The 13,934-nt window shown below is 48.4% G+C and overlaps 1 protein-coding gene across 15 annotated transcripts in view; it reads left to right on the top strand.

Annotated features, from left to right (window-relative positions):
* MICAL2 (microtubule associated monooxygenase, calponin and LIM domain containing 2) overlaps positions 1 to 13,934 on the top strand; it is a 235,354-nt gene that overhangs the window by 141,318 nt on the left and 80,102 nt on the right. For all 15 annotated transcript variants that reach the window (XR_009693648.1, XR_009693647.1, XR_009693653.1 and 12 more), the window contains 3 exons: positions 20 to 206; positions 2,285 to 2,373; positions 4,071 to 4,173. Coding sequence is in view for 11 of the 15 variants with exons in the window: in XM_061147602.1 (XP_061003585.1) it covers positions 20 to 206; positions 2,285 to 2,373; positions 4,071 to 4,173 (379 nt within the window). In the remaining 4 variants the exon portion in view is untranslated. The remainder of the gene's footprint in view (positions 1 to 19; positions 207 to 2,284; positions 2,374 to 4,070; positions 4,174 to 13,934) is intronic.

Genomic DNA, 13,934 nt, shown 5'->3' with positions numbered 1-13,934 from the left:
GATGCCGTGTGCCTGCCAGGAGTCTGTACGGAAGACGTTTCCCCTGAACGTGGGTGGCAGCGACACCTGTTACTTCTGCAAGAAGCGCGTGTATGTCATGGAGCGGCTGAGCGCGGAGGGCCACTTCTTCCACCGGGAGTGTTTCCGCTGCAGCATCTGTGCCACCACCTTGCGCCTGGCCGCCTATGCCTTTGATGTTGACGAAGGTAACCCCCAGGGGCCGGGGCAGCACTTGTGTCTGGCCTGGGCCTCTTGACTCTGGAGGCTCTGGGACAGCCGGCACTTCCTGGGGAGTATTGGTGTCATCAGGAAAGCAGTTCAGGGAGCAGGGATCCCCTGCTAAGGGGAGAGGCTGCCTTTGGTGGGCAGGGGCCTGAGGAAAGGGGAGCTGACAGCATGGGGGGTGCACATGCGTAGGGAGCACCTCCCAGGTGCCATGTGCTTTATGGACATTTTCTTACTCAGTCTCACCGCCTTCAGTTGCGCCTGTGTGGTCGAGAAAATCAAACCTGACAACTTATGTCACATACTTGGCACCACACCTGACATGTAATAAGGGTGCGATTTGTTGTTATTTGATTGCCAAGTCACGTCCAACTCTTCGCGACCCTATGGACTGCAGCACACCAGGCTTCCCTGTCCTTCACCATCTCCCAGAGTTTGCTCAAACTCATGTCCATTGAGTCAGTGACGCCATCCAACCAGCTCATCCTCTGTTGCCCCCTTCTTCTGCCCTCTATCTTTCCCAGCAACAGGGTCTTTTCCAGTGAAAAGCGGGGAGCAGGGGGGTTTCAATAAATGATGTCATATTCATGTTATTATCAATGAAGCGTGTATTGTAAGAATGACCATAACTGTAACATGCCCTCTGCTGAGTGACCTACCAGAGTCATCAATGAAGGAATTGCACTCATTGGAATGAGTGATTAATTTCTAACCTTCAGCACTTGATGTTTGCACCATCATATAATGACGAAGCTTGTGATTCCACACTCTAAAACTAACTGCCTGTGTTTACATCCAGAGTATGCCACTTCCAGCATATGGTATATGTATGCCACATACATATAACCTCTTACCTGACCTCTGGGTCCCTCAGTTCAGTGAGTTCAGTCGCTCAGTTGTGTCCAACTCTTTGCGACCCCATGAACCGCAGCACGCCAGGCCTCCCTGTCCATCATCAGCTCCCAGAGTTCACCCAAACCCATGTCCATTGAGTCAGTGATGCCATCCAGCCATCTCATCCTCTGTCGTCCCCTTCACCTCCTGCCCTCAATCTTTCCCAGCATCAGGGTCTTTTCAAATGAGTCAGCTCTTCGCATCAGGTGACCAAAGTATTGGAGTTTCAGCTTCAACATCAGTCCTTCCAATGAACACCCAGGACTGATCTCCTTTAGGATGGACTGGTTGGATCTCCTTGCAGTCCAAGGGACTCTCAAGAGTCTTCTCCAACACCATAGTTCAAAAGCATCAGTTCTTCAATGCTCAGCTTTCCTTATAGTCTAACTCTCACATCCATACATGAGTACTGGGAAAACCATAGCCTTGACTAGACGGATCTTTGTGGACAAAGTAGCCTCTGCTTTTTAATATGCTGTCTAAGTTGGTCATAACTTTCCTTCCAGGGAGTAAGCGTCTTTTAATTTCAGTTTTCTTATTTATAAAATGAGGATAATAGTACTTTGCTCGTAAGGTGATCACTGATTTAACTCAGGGGAAGGATTTAAGATAGTGCCCAGTATATTGAGTCCTACTCAAGACTTCACTTTTATATCATTATTCCCATCACTGTTGTCACTGTTGATACAGTGAGCAAAAAAAGGGTTTTCTGGAAGGCATCCAGTATCCTGGGCAGTGGCCAGTGGCCCAGTGTGCGGCTCACTGGGTTTTTCTGCCACCATCTGCTCAGTGCTGTTCCCACCCCCAGGGGTCCCAGAAGCAAGAGGAACTACAAACAGAGTTGCTATTCAAGGCTGTCCATTTTGCTGCCTGGCAGCTGGCCTTGGGAAGAGACTTGGCCTCAGGGATTATCTGAGGGTTTCTGCCCCATTCCCGGGAGCATTCTCTCCGGTCTCTCGCCACCATTGCTGCGGCTGGTGGCCTCCTCTCAGCGCCTCTTCTTTAAGGCAGGTGGCGGAAAGCATTTCCCACGTTTGCACCTAGGCTTGTTTCCCTTAGCGGTGTTTCTCTGACCTAGATGGGGGCAGGCACTCGGCTCAGGTTCTGCTGTGGCTCTGGTTTACAGGAGAAAAACCTCTGAGCATCTCTGTCTGTCTTTTTACAGGCAAGTTTTTCTGCAAGTCTCATTTCATTCACTGTAAGACCAACAGCCAGCAACGGAAGAGACGGGCAGAGTTGAAGCAACAAAAAGAGGTAAGTTTTATCTCGAAAATGGTGGTGAAATGAGGAAGTTCCCTGGTAGGAGGAGGTTGTCAAGAGTTCCTGCAGGTTAGGCCAATGTTTCTAGCTTTGGGTGGGCTTGACTCAGGTGAAGAGGGCTCTGCTCCCTGGCAGAAAGGTCCCTGTGTCTCAGTCCGTTCATCTGGCCTCTGGGGTGTGAGCTGTTCCAGATGTCAGCTCCCAGGGCAATGACTGCTGCTTCTCATGAGAAGCCCAGAAGAGCTTTCCCATGTGCCAAGGATGGGGCTAAATGCTTAGCCATGCAAAAGCCATGTAGCCCCCAGGGCCTGGGGCCCACATGGCCACAGAGCCCTGTGAGCAGGGATGCCTGGTATAGGGCCAACCCTCTGTGGTTTCTAAGTCCTTTCCCCAAGCTCTTGGATGTCAACAACATGACTGGCCTGTTTAATTTGCAGATGGCTTGTGATAGCACCCTCCCTACCCCCACCCATGGTAGCTCTTAGCCAGCATCTTCTTTATGGCTTGATTAATCATCCACCTCCAGCAAGACCAACAACTTCAGCTTTTTTCTGATTTCACAAGTAATATGGGCTTCCCAGGTGGCTTAAGTGGTAAAGAATCCACCTGTCAATGCAGGAGACGCAGGTTCGATCCCTGGGTTAGAAAGATCCCCTGGAGGAGGAAATGGCAACCCACTCCTGTATTCTTGCCTGGAATGTCCCATAGACAGAGAAGCCTGGCAGGCTACAGACCATGGGGTTGCAAAGAGTTGTACACAGCTGAGCAACTGGGCACACACAGGTACACACACAGGTACATACACACACACAATAGAAAAATGGCTAAGTAAATGAAAGTCTATAAAGAAGGAAAGTGATATAACCCATCATCACTGTATCCTGAGAAAATCATAATTAACATTTTGGAACATTTCCTTGTAGACTTTTTCCTGTATGAATACTGTTGACCTTTGAACAGTGTGGGAGTTAGAGCCTTTGACTGTCTGCAGGTTCAAAACTTCATGTATAATTTATAGCCAATCTTTCATATTGATGGTTCCTCCATATCCATAGATTCAGCCATCCATGGATTAGGTAGAGGTGTAGTATTCATTATTGAAAAATGTGCATTCAAGTGGACCCATGTGGTTCAAACCCACATTGTTCAAGGGTCAGCTGTATGTTTTAACCCAGTTGGAATCCTACCTGTGCAGTTTCATAGCCTTCTTTTTTCAACAACAGTATATTAAGAACAGTTTCCCATTAAGAATTCTTTTGGAGCCTAATTTTTGATACCTGTAAAAGATGACTGATAATTTATTTGCATCCTATATTGTTGGACATTACTATTTTTGCCTTATAAACATTTTACAGGGAATGTCTTTGTACCTGTATCATTATCCATATTTTAAATTGTTACTTAGGATCAATCAGGAGAATGAGATTACTGAGTCAAAGGGCATGTATGTTTTGAAGGCTCCAGAGGAAAGTGATGCTGTGATCAGTTCCCACCCCCACCCCAGGAAAGTCACACCCGTGTTCAGCCCCCTTCAGCAGTGCACAGGGGGTGCTGAGATTTTGGGGAGGGGTCCTGGTTGCAAACTGTAGGGTCTGCCAGGTCCTCCCTTTATTGAGTCTTGCTCTGCTTCACTGGAGGAGCCCTCTCTGAGCATCATGGGCTGATTGCCCTCACCTTGATCTCTTTCTCAGGAGGAGGGGATGTGGAAAGAGCAAGAAGCCCCTCGGCGGGACCCTCCCGCGGAAAGTTCTTGCGCCGCCGCCGCCATCGCCACACCGGAAGGCAGCCCCCCAGGTATCCCCAATTCCTTCCTTAGGAGGGCGCTAAGCTGGCCCCTCAGGCTGCCGTGGGGCCTGCTTCATCTTCCCCGGAGGCTGCTTAACTGGATTCAGGGACTCCTGCGCGCCACCAGCCTGCATATCAGGGACAATGCTTACAACTACTGCTACACCTACGAGCTCCTGAGCCTCGGGCTGCCCCTGCTCTGGGTGTTCTTCGAGGCCCTGGCTTCCATGTACCGGGAGTCGGAGGAGTCCCTCCAAAGCATCCGGAACTGGCTGCTCAGATGCGTCCCGGCCAAGCTGCACTGAAGCCCAGTCCCACAGTACCGTAACATTTCCCGCGTAGATGGCGGCCTGTGCGGCCGGCTCAGGCGCTGGCCAGGGAGCCCCACGCCCTTGAACCAGTTAGCTCAAAGCCAAAGAATTTCCCGTCGGCCACCTGCACCTAGCCTGGTCGCGGTGAACATCTGCTTCAGGCCACCATGACATGAAGGATGTTTTTTTAAATAGCTTTGTACTTTTATACCAAAGCGAGCCATACTTCTAGGTTTACATTTCAATTTTTAACGTTTAATAAGCCAAGAGAAAGCATTTTTATTTTTTTTTCCTATGACTGTCAGTTTTTGTAGACACGGGTTTGAGGTTTATAACTGGTATTCCAAAAACCCCTTCCACGTTGCGATCTTGAAATAGCCACTCCCTGTAAGGTGAATAATTTGAGCTCTTAAGTAAACCAAAGCGAGCGTGCGATCTCCTGACAGTGCCTTCTGATTTTTCTGCCTGGATACCACTTGTCAACAAGGGACAATTGTTTGCAACATGAAAGCATAGTAATTTAGAAGAAAAACCAAAACAAAACAGAAAGGACGTAAGAGAATTAAATCTATAGAAGGATATAGCAATATATAGTTGCCTATTACCTGTCTTCCCAGGGACAAGGACTATTTTGCTCCCTTGTTCTGATGTAAAATAGTAGCTTCAAGATTCCCCTGACCCCAATAGCAAACTGCAGCCAGATTATGTAGAACCACAGGGTTTCAAGTGAATTGTTGCAGACATACATTTTCCCTTCCCACTAATGAGCATGGCAGCCAAAGCCCGTTGGCCCCTGACCACTCAGAACTCTATCAAACTGATGCAATCCTGAAGAGGAGTCGTGTCAGCTGGTGGCATTTTAAGCCCTCCTTTTGAGGTCCCCAATCCAGGTTGCAGTCTGAGCCAAGGCCATTCAGGGTCCACAACAGTCAGGCTGAGGGAGGAAATTGCCCTCTCATGCTGTGTCCTTTGAAACGGAGGGTGTTTGTTAGCACCTGACAGTATTATTTCTGGAAAGCGTGATCTCCCCCGTGAGCATGGCCTGCAGGCATTCTGGCTTCTTAGCCAATTGGCTGCCATGCATATTTGGTCAAACGGTCAGAAACCATTGGTTATTGAATTGTCCCAGCCAAGGAATGCATCTGATCCAGGAAGCTCCCATGTCTTGAATAGCAGAGGAGGCTGGGAGCGGACACTGTTATTGACTTATGCATAATAAATATACCTTATTAAGGGCAAAACGGGCCTTGGGCCCACCTATATTCTTCATTCTGGGCATCTGGAGGAGGCCTCAGCCTTCCCAGCTCCACTCTGCCTGGACATGCACAGCTGCTGAGTCTGGCTGAACAGTGGAGATGGGTGATAGAGAAAAACCTTGGGCAGAGTTCAGTGTATCTAGAGTTGCTAGGCCTTGCCTGTTACACTAGAAAAATCCTTTAGATTAAGAAAGGATGGAGTCTGGTGGGTTAGGAGCCAGAACCCTTAAGGGCTTTGAGATGCCAAGTTCTCCAGGCTGGGAAGAAGCAGGGAGGCATTTCTATAATATAAACACTTCCCTAAGTCCTTGGGTAAATTAGGGGCCTGACTGCGGCCAAGTCCGTGGGAACTGGCGCCTCTGTCTTTGTTGGAACTGTTCTTGTCCTATGACTTGCATTGTGTTTTTCCAAATTTTTGCTGGTATTTTAGTGTCCTCTGGTGGGAGGAGCCCTTGATTCGTTTCATGTTTGATTCTGAAAGTCACGATGTAAACACATCACAGCTGTGTCATTGTTATTCCCGTCAGCTCAGGGCAGGATGAGATGCTTTGTGGGATGGTCCATGAAGCTGGAGTTAGGATCTCTGAGAATGTCACTTATGGCCATAAGGAGACTGGTTTGAATTACTCTGGTGAGACAGGGCGTGCCTGTCAGAAGCCTGAGATGTTTGTGTGTTCTGAGACGTTGAACCTTTCTGGAGGGGCAGCAGCAAAACACAAAAGTAAGTCCTTGGAGCGGGATGTTTCTAAACCTCCATAACCTATTTAAGAATGAATATGGGACTCTAGACTAAAATCTGGGCAGAGAGGATGTGGGGGGCAATGGAGACGGGATTATTTCCAATTGCACGGATCCACTCTTGCAGATGAGTCACTGCTCATTTCCAGAAAGGTTCATCTATCCTAAGCAAGCCATAACTTGTTTGGGGGAGTTGCTCTTTTTTTAATGGTTGCCTCATTTTCAACTCCCGTACCTTTTTGTATTGTCCAGCATTTTCCTTGTTCCCCCAACTAAATTCTCTCTTCTGTCTCTCTCTCTCTCTCCAAACCTTACACTGTGGCCATCAGTTCATTTCAGCCTTCCAGTGCTGCACCCACTTCTTGGCTGACACACTTCTGCTCTGAGGTGACTGGTTTTCTTGCCAATTTTCAGAGAGTGGTACTAACCCCTGACCTGCTTTCTGCGCCCTGTCTCCCCCCCCAGCCCCCCGCCGTGGCCTTGGTTGTGCTAACTGCGAGCGTCTTGCCTACTAATGGACTCATTCATTCGGTGGCATGGTTGGTGAACAATGTGGGGTGGTATTCAGCTCGAAAGCGTTTCTGATTCCATCCCTCTGAGCGGGCTGCCCAGCCCACTCCAGGTGCATGGCCCGCCTCCTCGCTACACTCCACGGCCTGCGTGCATGCTTTTCTGGTTGCACTTACAAAGCTACTTACCTTCCTGGGAGGGTTAACCTGGAATGTGAGACTGTGCCATAGAGAGGGCCCTTCACCTTTGAAAAGAACTCTTTCATCTCTCAGCCTCTGAAAAAACATATGCATACAAGCATCTTCTTCAGTTGCTTTTTAATATAAAGGTTATCAATCTGCACCATAGGTGACTCTTTTTGGAAGGATTTTAAAAAAAAATTTCTCCCGGGCTTCATCACAAGCTTGGCCCAGACTCTCTATTTTGAACACATGATCACAATTTTTCTAGTGAATCTTTCCTCCCCAGCAGCCTATACCTTCCCTCCCAGGGTTTTGCTTTGACTCTTCTGGTCTCTCTAGGCTTATAAAGCCCCAGAGGATACAGAAGCTTCAGCTAGAGCAGTCATCGTCACAGGCCAGGAGTGCCTTAGAGAGCAGCTCCCTTTCAATGCCCCCACAGCTCTGCTCAGAACACATCCCCCTGCTGACTCTGCCTGGAGCAGCAGGACACTCACAGTGCTTTTAAAGAGAAACACCACACCTAGTCCAGTGGGGCTGTTGAAGGCAGGCCTCGCAGTCCCGGGCTGCAGGTGATGGTGTCCTGCATGTGGCCCAGAGCCATGCTGACCTCTCTGCACAGCCCTGCATGCTGCATTTTGCTCCCTCGTTGGTGCAGATCCCCACCAGGATGAAGTCACCGTTCTTGTCTTATCTTCTCTTGCAGAGTCTCCCCCCTTTATAGAATGTCAACCAAAGAGTGCCCTCCTCCCCCCAGCCTCCTCCTTAGCTAGCCTCCCCCACCTTGTCACCATGCATGTTTGTGACCTTTGGTAGTCATTACCACGTGGAACCCTGTATTTTGCACACAGCGAACAATGTTTAGCTTTATTTATGGTATTTGATGCTGTACATGGAAATAAATACGGTTCTTTATAAAGCTCATTGTTTCCTCTCTTCTTTGCCGTGGAAGCTGCTCAAACCTCAAACACAGGGGTTGGTTGAAGGGGCTGGCCTTTCATGAACTGGCGGGCCTTGCACTTGTGGTGACCTGGAGCTCTCTGGGGCTGTGCTGGGTACTCTCAGAGGAAATATTACCTGGGGGTAATATTTGGAAAATATCACCCATGCTCCGCAGCCAGGCTTTTGGGGCTCTTCCTTGAAAACTCATGGTACTTTTCTGCTGTAGGTGCTGGGCATTGTTGGCTGAGGGTCAGGGTGCCCTCATCTATAAGGAACAGACTATATTGACAACTGCTTGCACCCATTTCCTGCACGCATCCAAGCCATGGACCTGTGAGAGAACTTTACTTAGGAACCTTACTCTAACTTAGGTTCCCATGCAACAGAGGCTGCTCTTGAAAGTTTTGTGCTGGCCCAGCTGAGTGATGGGTATAAGGTTAGAGGAAGGACTGGACTTTGGTTTCAGGAGGGCAATGAACATGGCAGGTGTATTTATCCACGGAGGAGAGCCATCTGGGCTGCTAAGAGACCGACTTTGCCCTCAAAGGCTCAGGTCACTCAGTTTCTTGGCTGCAAGGCTCTGCCCACAGGGCCGCTCTGAGGACGTTTCCAAGGCAGGCTCTGGCTCAGTCCTACTAATCTTTAAGGGAGGGATTTGAAGTTTTACTCAACTAGTCTGGACGGTGTCAAAGAAATCTGGTCCCCCACCTCCCTAGGGTGGATGCCTTTCTTGGCCAGGCTGAATGTGCTGGGCTTCTGACACTGGCATGTAAACTCATCTATGAAATTCACAAGGGCCCTTGTATCTCTGAAGGGGCACTTTCGAGGCCCTGGGCCTCTGAGTCCAGTTGCTGGTGCCTGGAGCTGCCTGGCATCATGACCAAGTGTTGTTACTTTTACCCAGGTGAGATGCTCTTTCTGTTCCCTAAAAGGAAGGGTGTTAGGGACTGAAGTCAGGAGCTGGGTTGGACAAGTGACTTATTCTTTTATTCATTCATCTATTCACGTGTTTACTGAATGCCTGCCATGCCCTAGGCGTATTCTAGGACCTAGAGATGCAGCAGTGAGCTGCACGGAGCACCACCCCTCCCTGCATCTTGGACTGTATATATCTCAGTGTCGTTCTACCAGACTTGATTCGTTTTGCTTAGTTGTGCATGCACTTATTTATTTGTACATGCACACATTTGTTTACTCAACTAATATTTAGTGAGCATCTACTGTATGTTGAGAATATAGCAGAGAATGAGACAGACAAAAATCCTCATTCTCATGGAGCTTACAGTTTGGTTTTGATTTGAAGTTGGGTTAAAGCAACATTTTCCAAAGTGTGACAATGGAACACTAGCGTTGAGAGGTGCTCTGTGAAGAAGGGGTTCCATAGTCCCAGAGTTTGGGAAATGTTTTATACTTACCATGCGGATCCTCCCAACTCTTGGTGATCCACAAGACTCATTAGCACATTCAAGTCTGAGGAGTCCTCCAGTAAGGAAGCCTAATTAACTTTTTTTCAACTGGGTTTTCCTATACCTCTTTGAAGTGAGTTTTTTGTTTGGGGGGGGGGGTGTTTTTTGTTTTGCATATTACATTCTATGTAAGTGTTTATAAAATATTCTTTATCCAGAAACACTGGATGAAAGAAATTAAAAATGTAAATAATAGAATTAAGTATTGGTCAGATAATGGAGTGGTAACTTTCTAAATTGTAAAATCTCGATGGAAAAAATCTCAGAGGGAAAACATGGCACAGATCTGACTTATAAACATTTTTTTAAAACTTAATGTATAAAAAGTAAAAATGAAAATAGTCAATAGGCAGGCAGACCAGGGAAAAATCTCAATTTGATATGATAACAAAGATGTTCATTGCTGTGGCATTTAGAAAGTTCCTGGAAAGCAATGGTCTTAGGCACCTTGCGCGTGTAGGTAGTATTTGTTGATTAAAGATCCAGTGATAAACGGGCAAAGGCTATGCATGAATAGTTCACAGTCAAGCAAATTTTAAAACACTGAAGCAGCAAGCATTTCCAAAAATGTTCTAACTTGGCTTTCAAAGGAATGTAAATTAATTATGCTGTACCCACTAAATAAGTAAAGGAATAGTGAATAGATTGTAAGAAAAAAATGCAGACTTAATCACTAATATTAAGTGAAAAGTTAAATGGGGACCATCTTTTCTGGAAAGCAATATGGTAACGATTATTAAGACCCAAAAAAGGGATTCTGACCTCTGAGCCCAGTAATCCCACCCCAGGAACTGATCCTAAAGAAATAATCCAGCCAGAGAAAGAAAGTCCCTGCAACCTGAATATGGAGTAGCATAAGTGGGTCAAGTGACGTGGGTCAGCATGGGCTGCTCTCCTCTATTTCTGTGAACTCATTCCCTTTCAGGGCTTTTCCTTTAATCCCTTAAATAAGTAAAAGAAGCGACTGGTACTTTCCCTGCCCCAAGGCCAGTGTTTCCAAGGAGTCAAAGAGTTCCTGTGTGGTACCTCATTAGCTCTTCACCTTCTTGGGTTAATACTGATTTAAAGTTCACTGAAGCTAGAGGCAACCTAGAGCACAATCTTCAACTATTAAGATAGATGCAACTATTAAGATAGATATCTATGAAGATAGAGCACTATTTTCACCTGTCCAAGGCTCAGGCCAGGAATCTGGTGCTGCTTACAGGAAAAACCTTGGCATGGGGGAAGGCCTTGGACTTGGCTGAAGACCCAGCTCTGACCCCAACACTTTGTCCTGACTCAGAGGCACGGGGCAAGTCCGTTCCGTGCACGGGGCTAGCGATGCCTCTGGCAGAGGGCTTTGTGAAGGCAGAGTTGGTGGGCATGCCCAGCAAGGGCTCTTGCTGAGTTACAGAGTGAACTTTCCTGGTTCCATGCAGCAGAGAGTGTCCTGAGGGAGGCATTCTGGGTCAGAGAGACTCAGAGTCTGACAGGACTTCTGAGAACTAAACGGCTCTCAGTTCACATGGGTTGGCAACATCGATTGCTGTCTAGCCTTCCCGTCCCCTGGCTCTCTTGACGGTAACTAGTTACTTCCCTTCAGACATCCTGGCCTCAGTTTGAGCCCCTTCTCTCCCATTACCTGCACTTTAGTTTTGCTGTAGTGAGTGTCTTGAGTCTCAGCAGAGGAGCCGTCTCTAGCTCTGTCGTGGGCTGCCTGCTCACTGTCTCCATATCGCTATCTGCACAGTCTCCAACTTAGATGTCCGCCTCAGACTTCTGATCTTCCCCTGAGACAGACTCCACCCTTGGCCTTCACAGTCTCCGGAAATGGCAGTTCCGTTCTTCTTGTTGCTCAGCTCAGAGCCTTGGTTGGAGTCATTCTTGGCTTTTCTTGGTCATACATCCAGTCCGTTAGTGAATTCTAAGTAGAGCCAGAACCTAGCTGCGTCTCACCACCTCCATGTTACCGCCTGGTCCCAACCACTGTTATTTCTTCCCATGTTTTTCTGGCCACCTTCTACAAGCCCTTCTTATAGAGAGCTCTTCCTACGCCTTTCAACCTATTTTCAACCCAACAGCTGGAGTAGTTCTGTTAGAACTTAAATCTGATCTCTCCTCTGCTCAAAACTCCACTGGCTGCCCAGCTCCCTCAGAGTAAAAATCAGAGGCATATGGTGGAGTCAGATGGTTCTGTACAGTCTGGCCCCTGTCACTCTGACCTGCTCCCCTTCACATGCTGTGTCCCAGCCACAGTGGCCTCTGCCACGTGGCATTTGCACTGGCTGTTCTCTCTGCCAGGGACACCGTTTCCTGGTATCCATATGACTGATCCTACTTCTATTCAAGTCTTTGTTTCTATGTCTCCCTCCCAGTGAGGTCCACATTTAATACCACAACCTGCTCCCCCAGCTCTCCTGATCCCCCTACCATCTAATTTTCCTATTATATAAGTTATTTACTACCTATGTGTATTGTTTATGTTTTCCTTCTTGTTAGAACATAAACTCCTCAAGGGTGGGAATCTTTGTTTTTTGGAACACTCATATACACCCAGCAGATGGAACAGTGCTTGGCATGTAGCAGGCCCTCAATAAGTATTTATAGAATAAATAAAGGTCCTGCCTTCTGGCCTGGACCTCTGACTCCTCTGACTAGGGAGCCTGCAGCCATCTGGGGCCTGAGATGATCTTGCTGGTGTCAGATCACAGGAGCGGAGAGAACCTGTAAGAGAAGTAGACATTGTGTCTTGCTCCCTCTGCAGAGCCTGTGGATTGATTGGGAGAAGGGAGTTTTGGTTTAGCTCCATTTTGCCTCCAAGGGGTATAATCTGCACACAGCCTCTCTTGGCTGCGTGTGGGAGCAAGTATGTCCGAAGCTGAAGGCCCAAGGCTGGCCCAGCATGGTACCTATTTGTGGCAGGAGAGGAAGGAAGAGAAGAGTCAAGATCTGGGGACTAAGGCTCCAAAGCCAGCACTGTGAGCCAAACACAAGTAGGAAAGTCAGCTTCCTTCTGGCCCACCACACTGTCGGATGCCCCCATCCCTTCCTCCCAGCCCTGATGGAGGAGGCCTTGCTGCTCGGAGGGCTCCAGCCAATTTGGGGGCCCATCTATAGCTAGTGTTTCCATGGTGTGTCCAGGCAGAGGGCTCTGTGAGGTGAGCAGACCAGCTCTGCTGAGGGCTGTGAGCAAAGGAAGGCTGGGTCCTCCTTCTGGCTGGCTTTTAGTTTACTTGAGTTGGTTTCTGCACAGAAGTTGCTGCTAAAGCCAGGCAGGGTCCTTGGAGGAACACTGCTCACGCTGATTCAAAGCAGTAGAGGGTGAGCCCAAGTACACATGTCTGCACACAGACGTGCCCCACGGTCAGCCTGGGGGCGCCCGGTGAGCATGCCGCTGGGCAGGGGAGCCGTGCCCCAGCATGGCAGGTGGACCTGAGGCCCAGGGCCACCCATCCGTGCACTCATGCCCTGAAAGGCCCTGGAAGCTGGGATTCCTAGTAGTACACGCTCCTCCAGGATGACAACTGTGCTGTCTTTAGACACCTGTGCCTTTATCTTTGAAAGGGACATGCACTGCAAAGGCCCTTGGAACTAGACCAACAGATCCCTCCTGGGGCAATTGGGTGGAGGGAATACTTGACATAGGCTCCTTCCCAGGGCCCTCGCCTGCTGGGGGCTTGTCAGTGTCCCCTCACTCATCACAGTCCAGGAGGAGACTGCACTACACTTAGTATCCTGGACATGGGGATACAGGCAGTGCTGTGTATTTCCCATGGTACCCACCACCTACTGTGTGGCCCTGGCCTCTGGACTCATAGCACCAGCTCCTCTCAGAGTCCCCCTAGCCAGTAGCTTTCTATTATTACTCATCTGTGAGTTGCCTTGTCATCCCTATTTGACTTTTCTGTCAAATAACTCAAAAAACTTTGACCAATCATTATTGGTTTCCTTTATTAACTTTACTATGTTGAACTCCCTGGCTTGGGTTCTGTTTTCTTGACTGATAAACTTAAGTTCCATTGCTCTTGTTAAACTTCTCTCTTCCAAGAGAACAATGGGCAAGAGTGCAGAGGGAGCTTTTACAAGCCCAGAGCCGAAAGTAGCTCTGGCAGTTAGGAGCTGTGTGACCTCGGACCAGTGAGATAACACCTCTGGGCTTCAGCTTCCTAATCTGTAAAACAGGCTTAATGACAGTACCCAGGAGAACCTGTTGCTTTGTTGTCTTCCTGGGTTCTGGAGGAGAGTGGAGGGTCTCCAGACTTGGGGAGAAAACGGGAACAAGTTTGCCAGCAGAGAGAGGGGCAAGGGTGCTCCCCCTGACACTGTAGGAGGGGCCTGGACACAAAAGAGCCTCTGGACTTGGCTGCTTGGGGCCAAGTGAGGACA

The sequence above is a fragment of the Dama dama genome, chromosome 1 (genome assembly GCF_033118175.1).
Source record: "Dama dama isolate Ldn47 chromosome 1, ASM3311817v1, whole genome shotgun sequence".
NCBI classification, from domain to species: Eukaryota; Metazoa; Chordata; class Mammalia; order Artiodactyla; family Cervidae; genus Dama; species Dama dama.
This window is presented reverse-complemented; position numbering and strand designations above follow the sequence as displayed.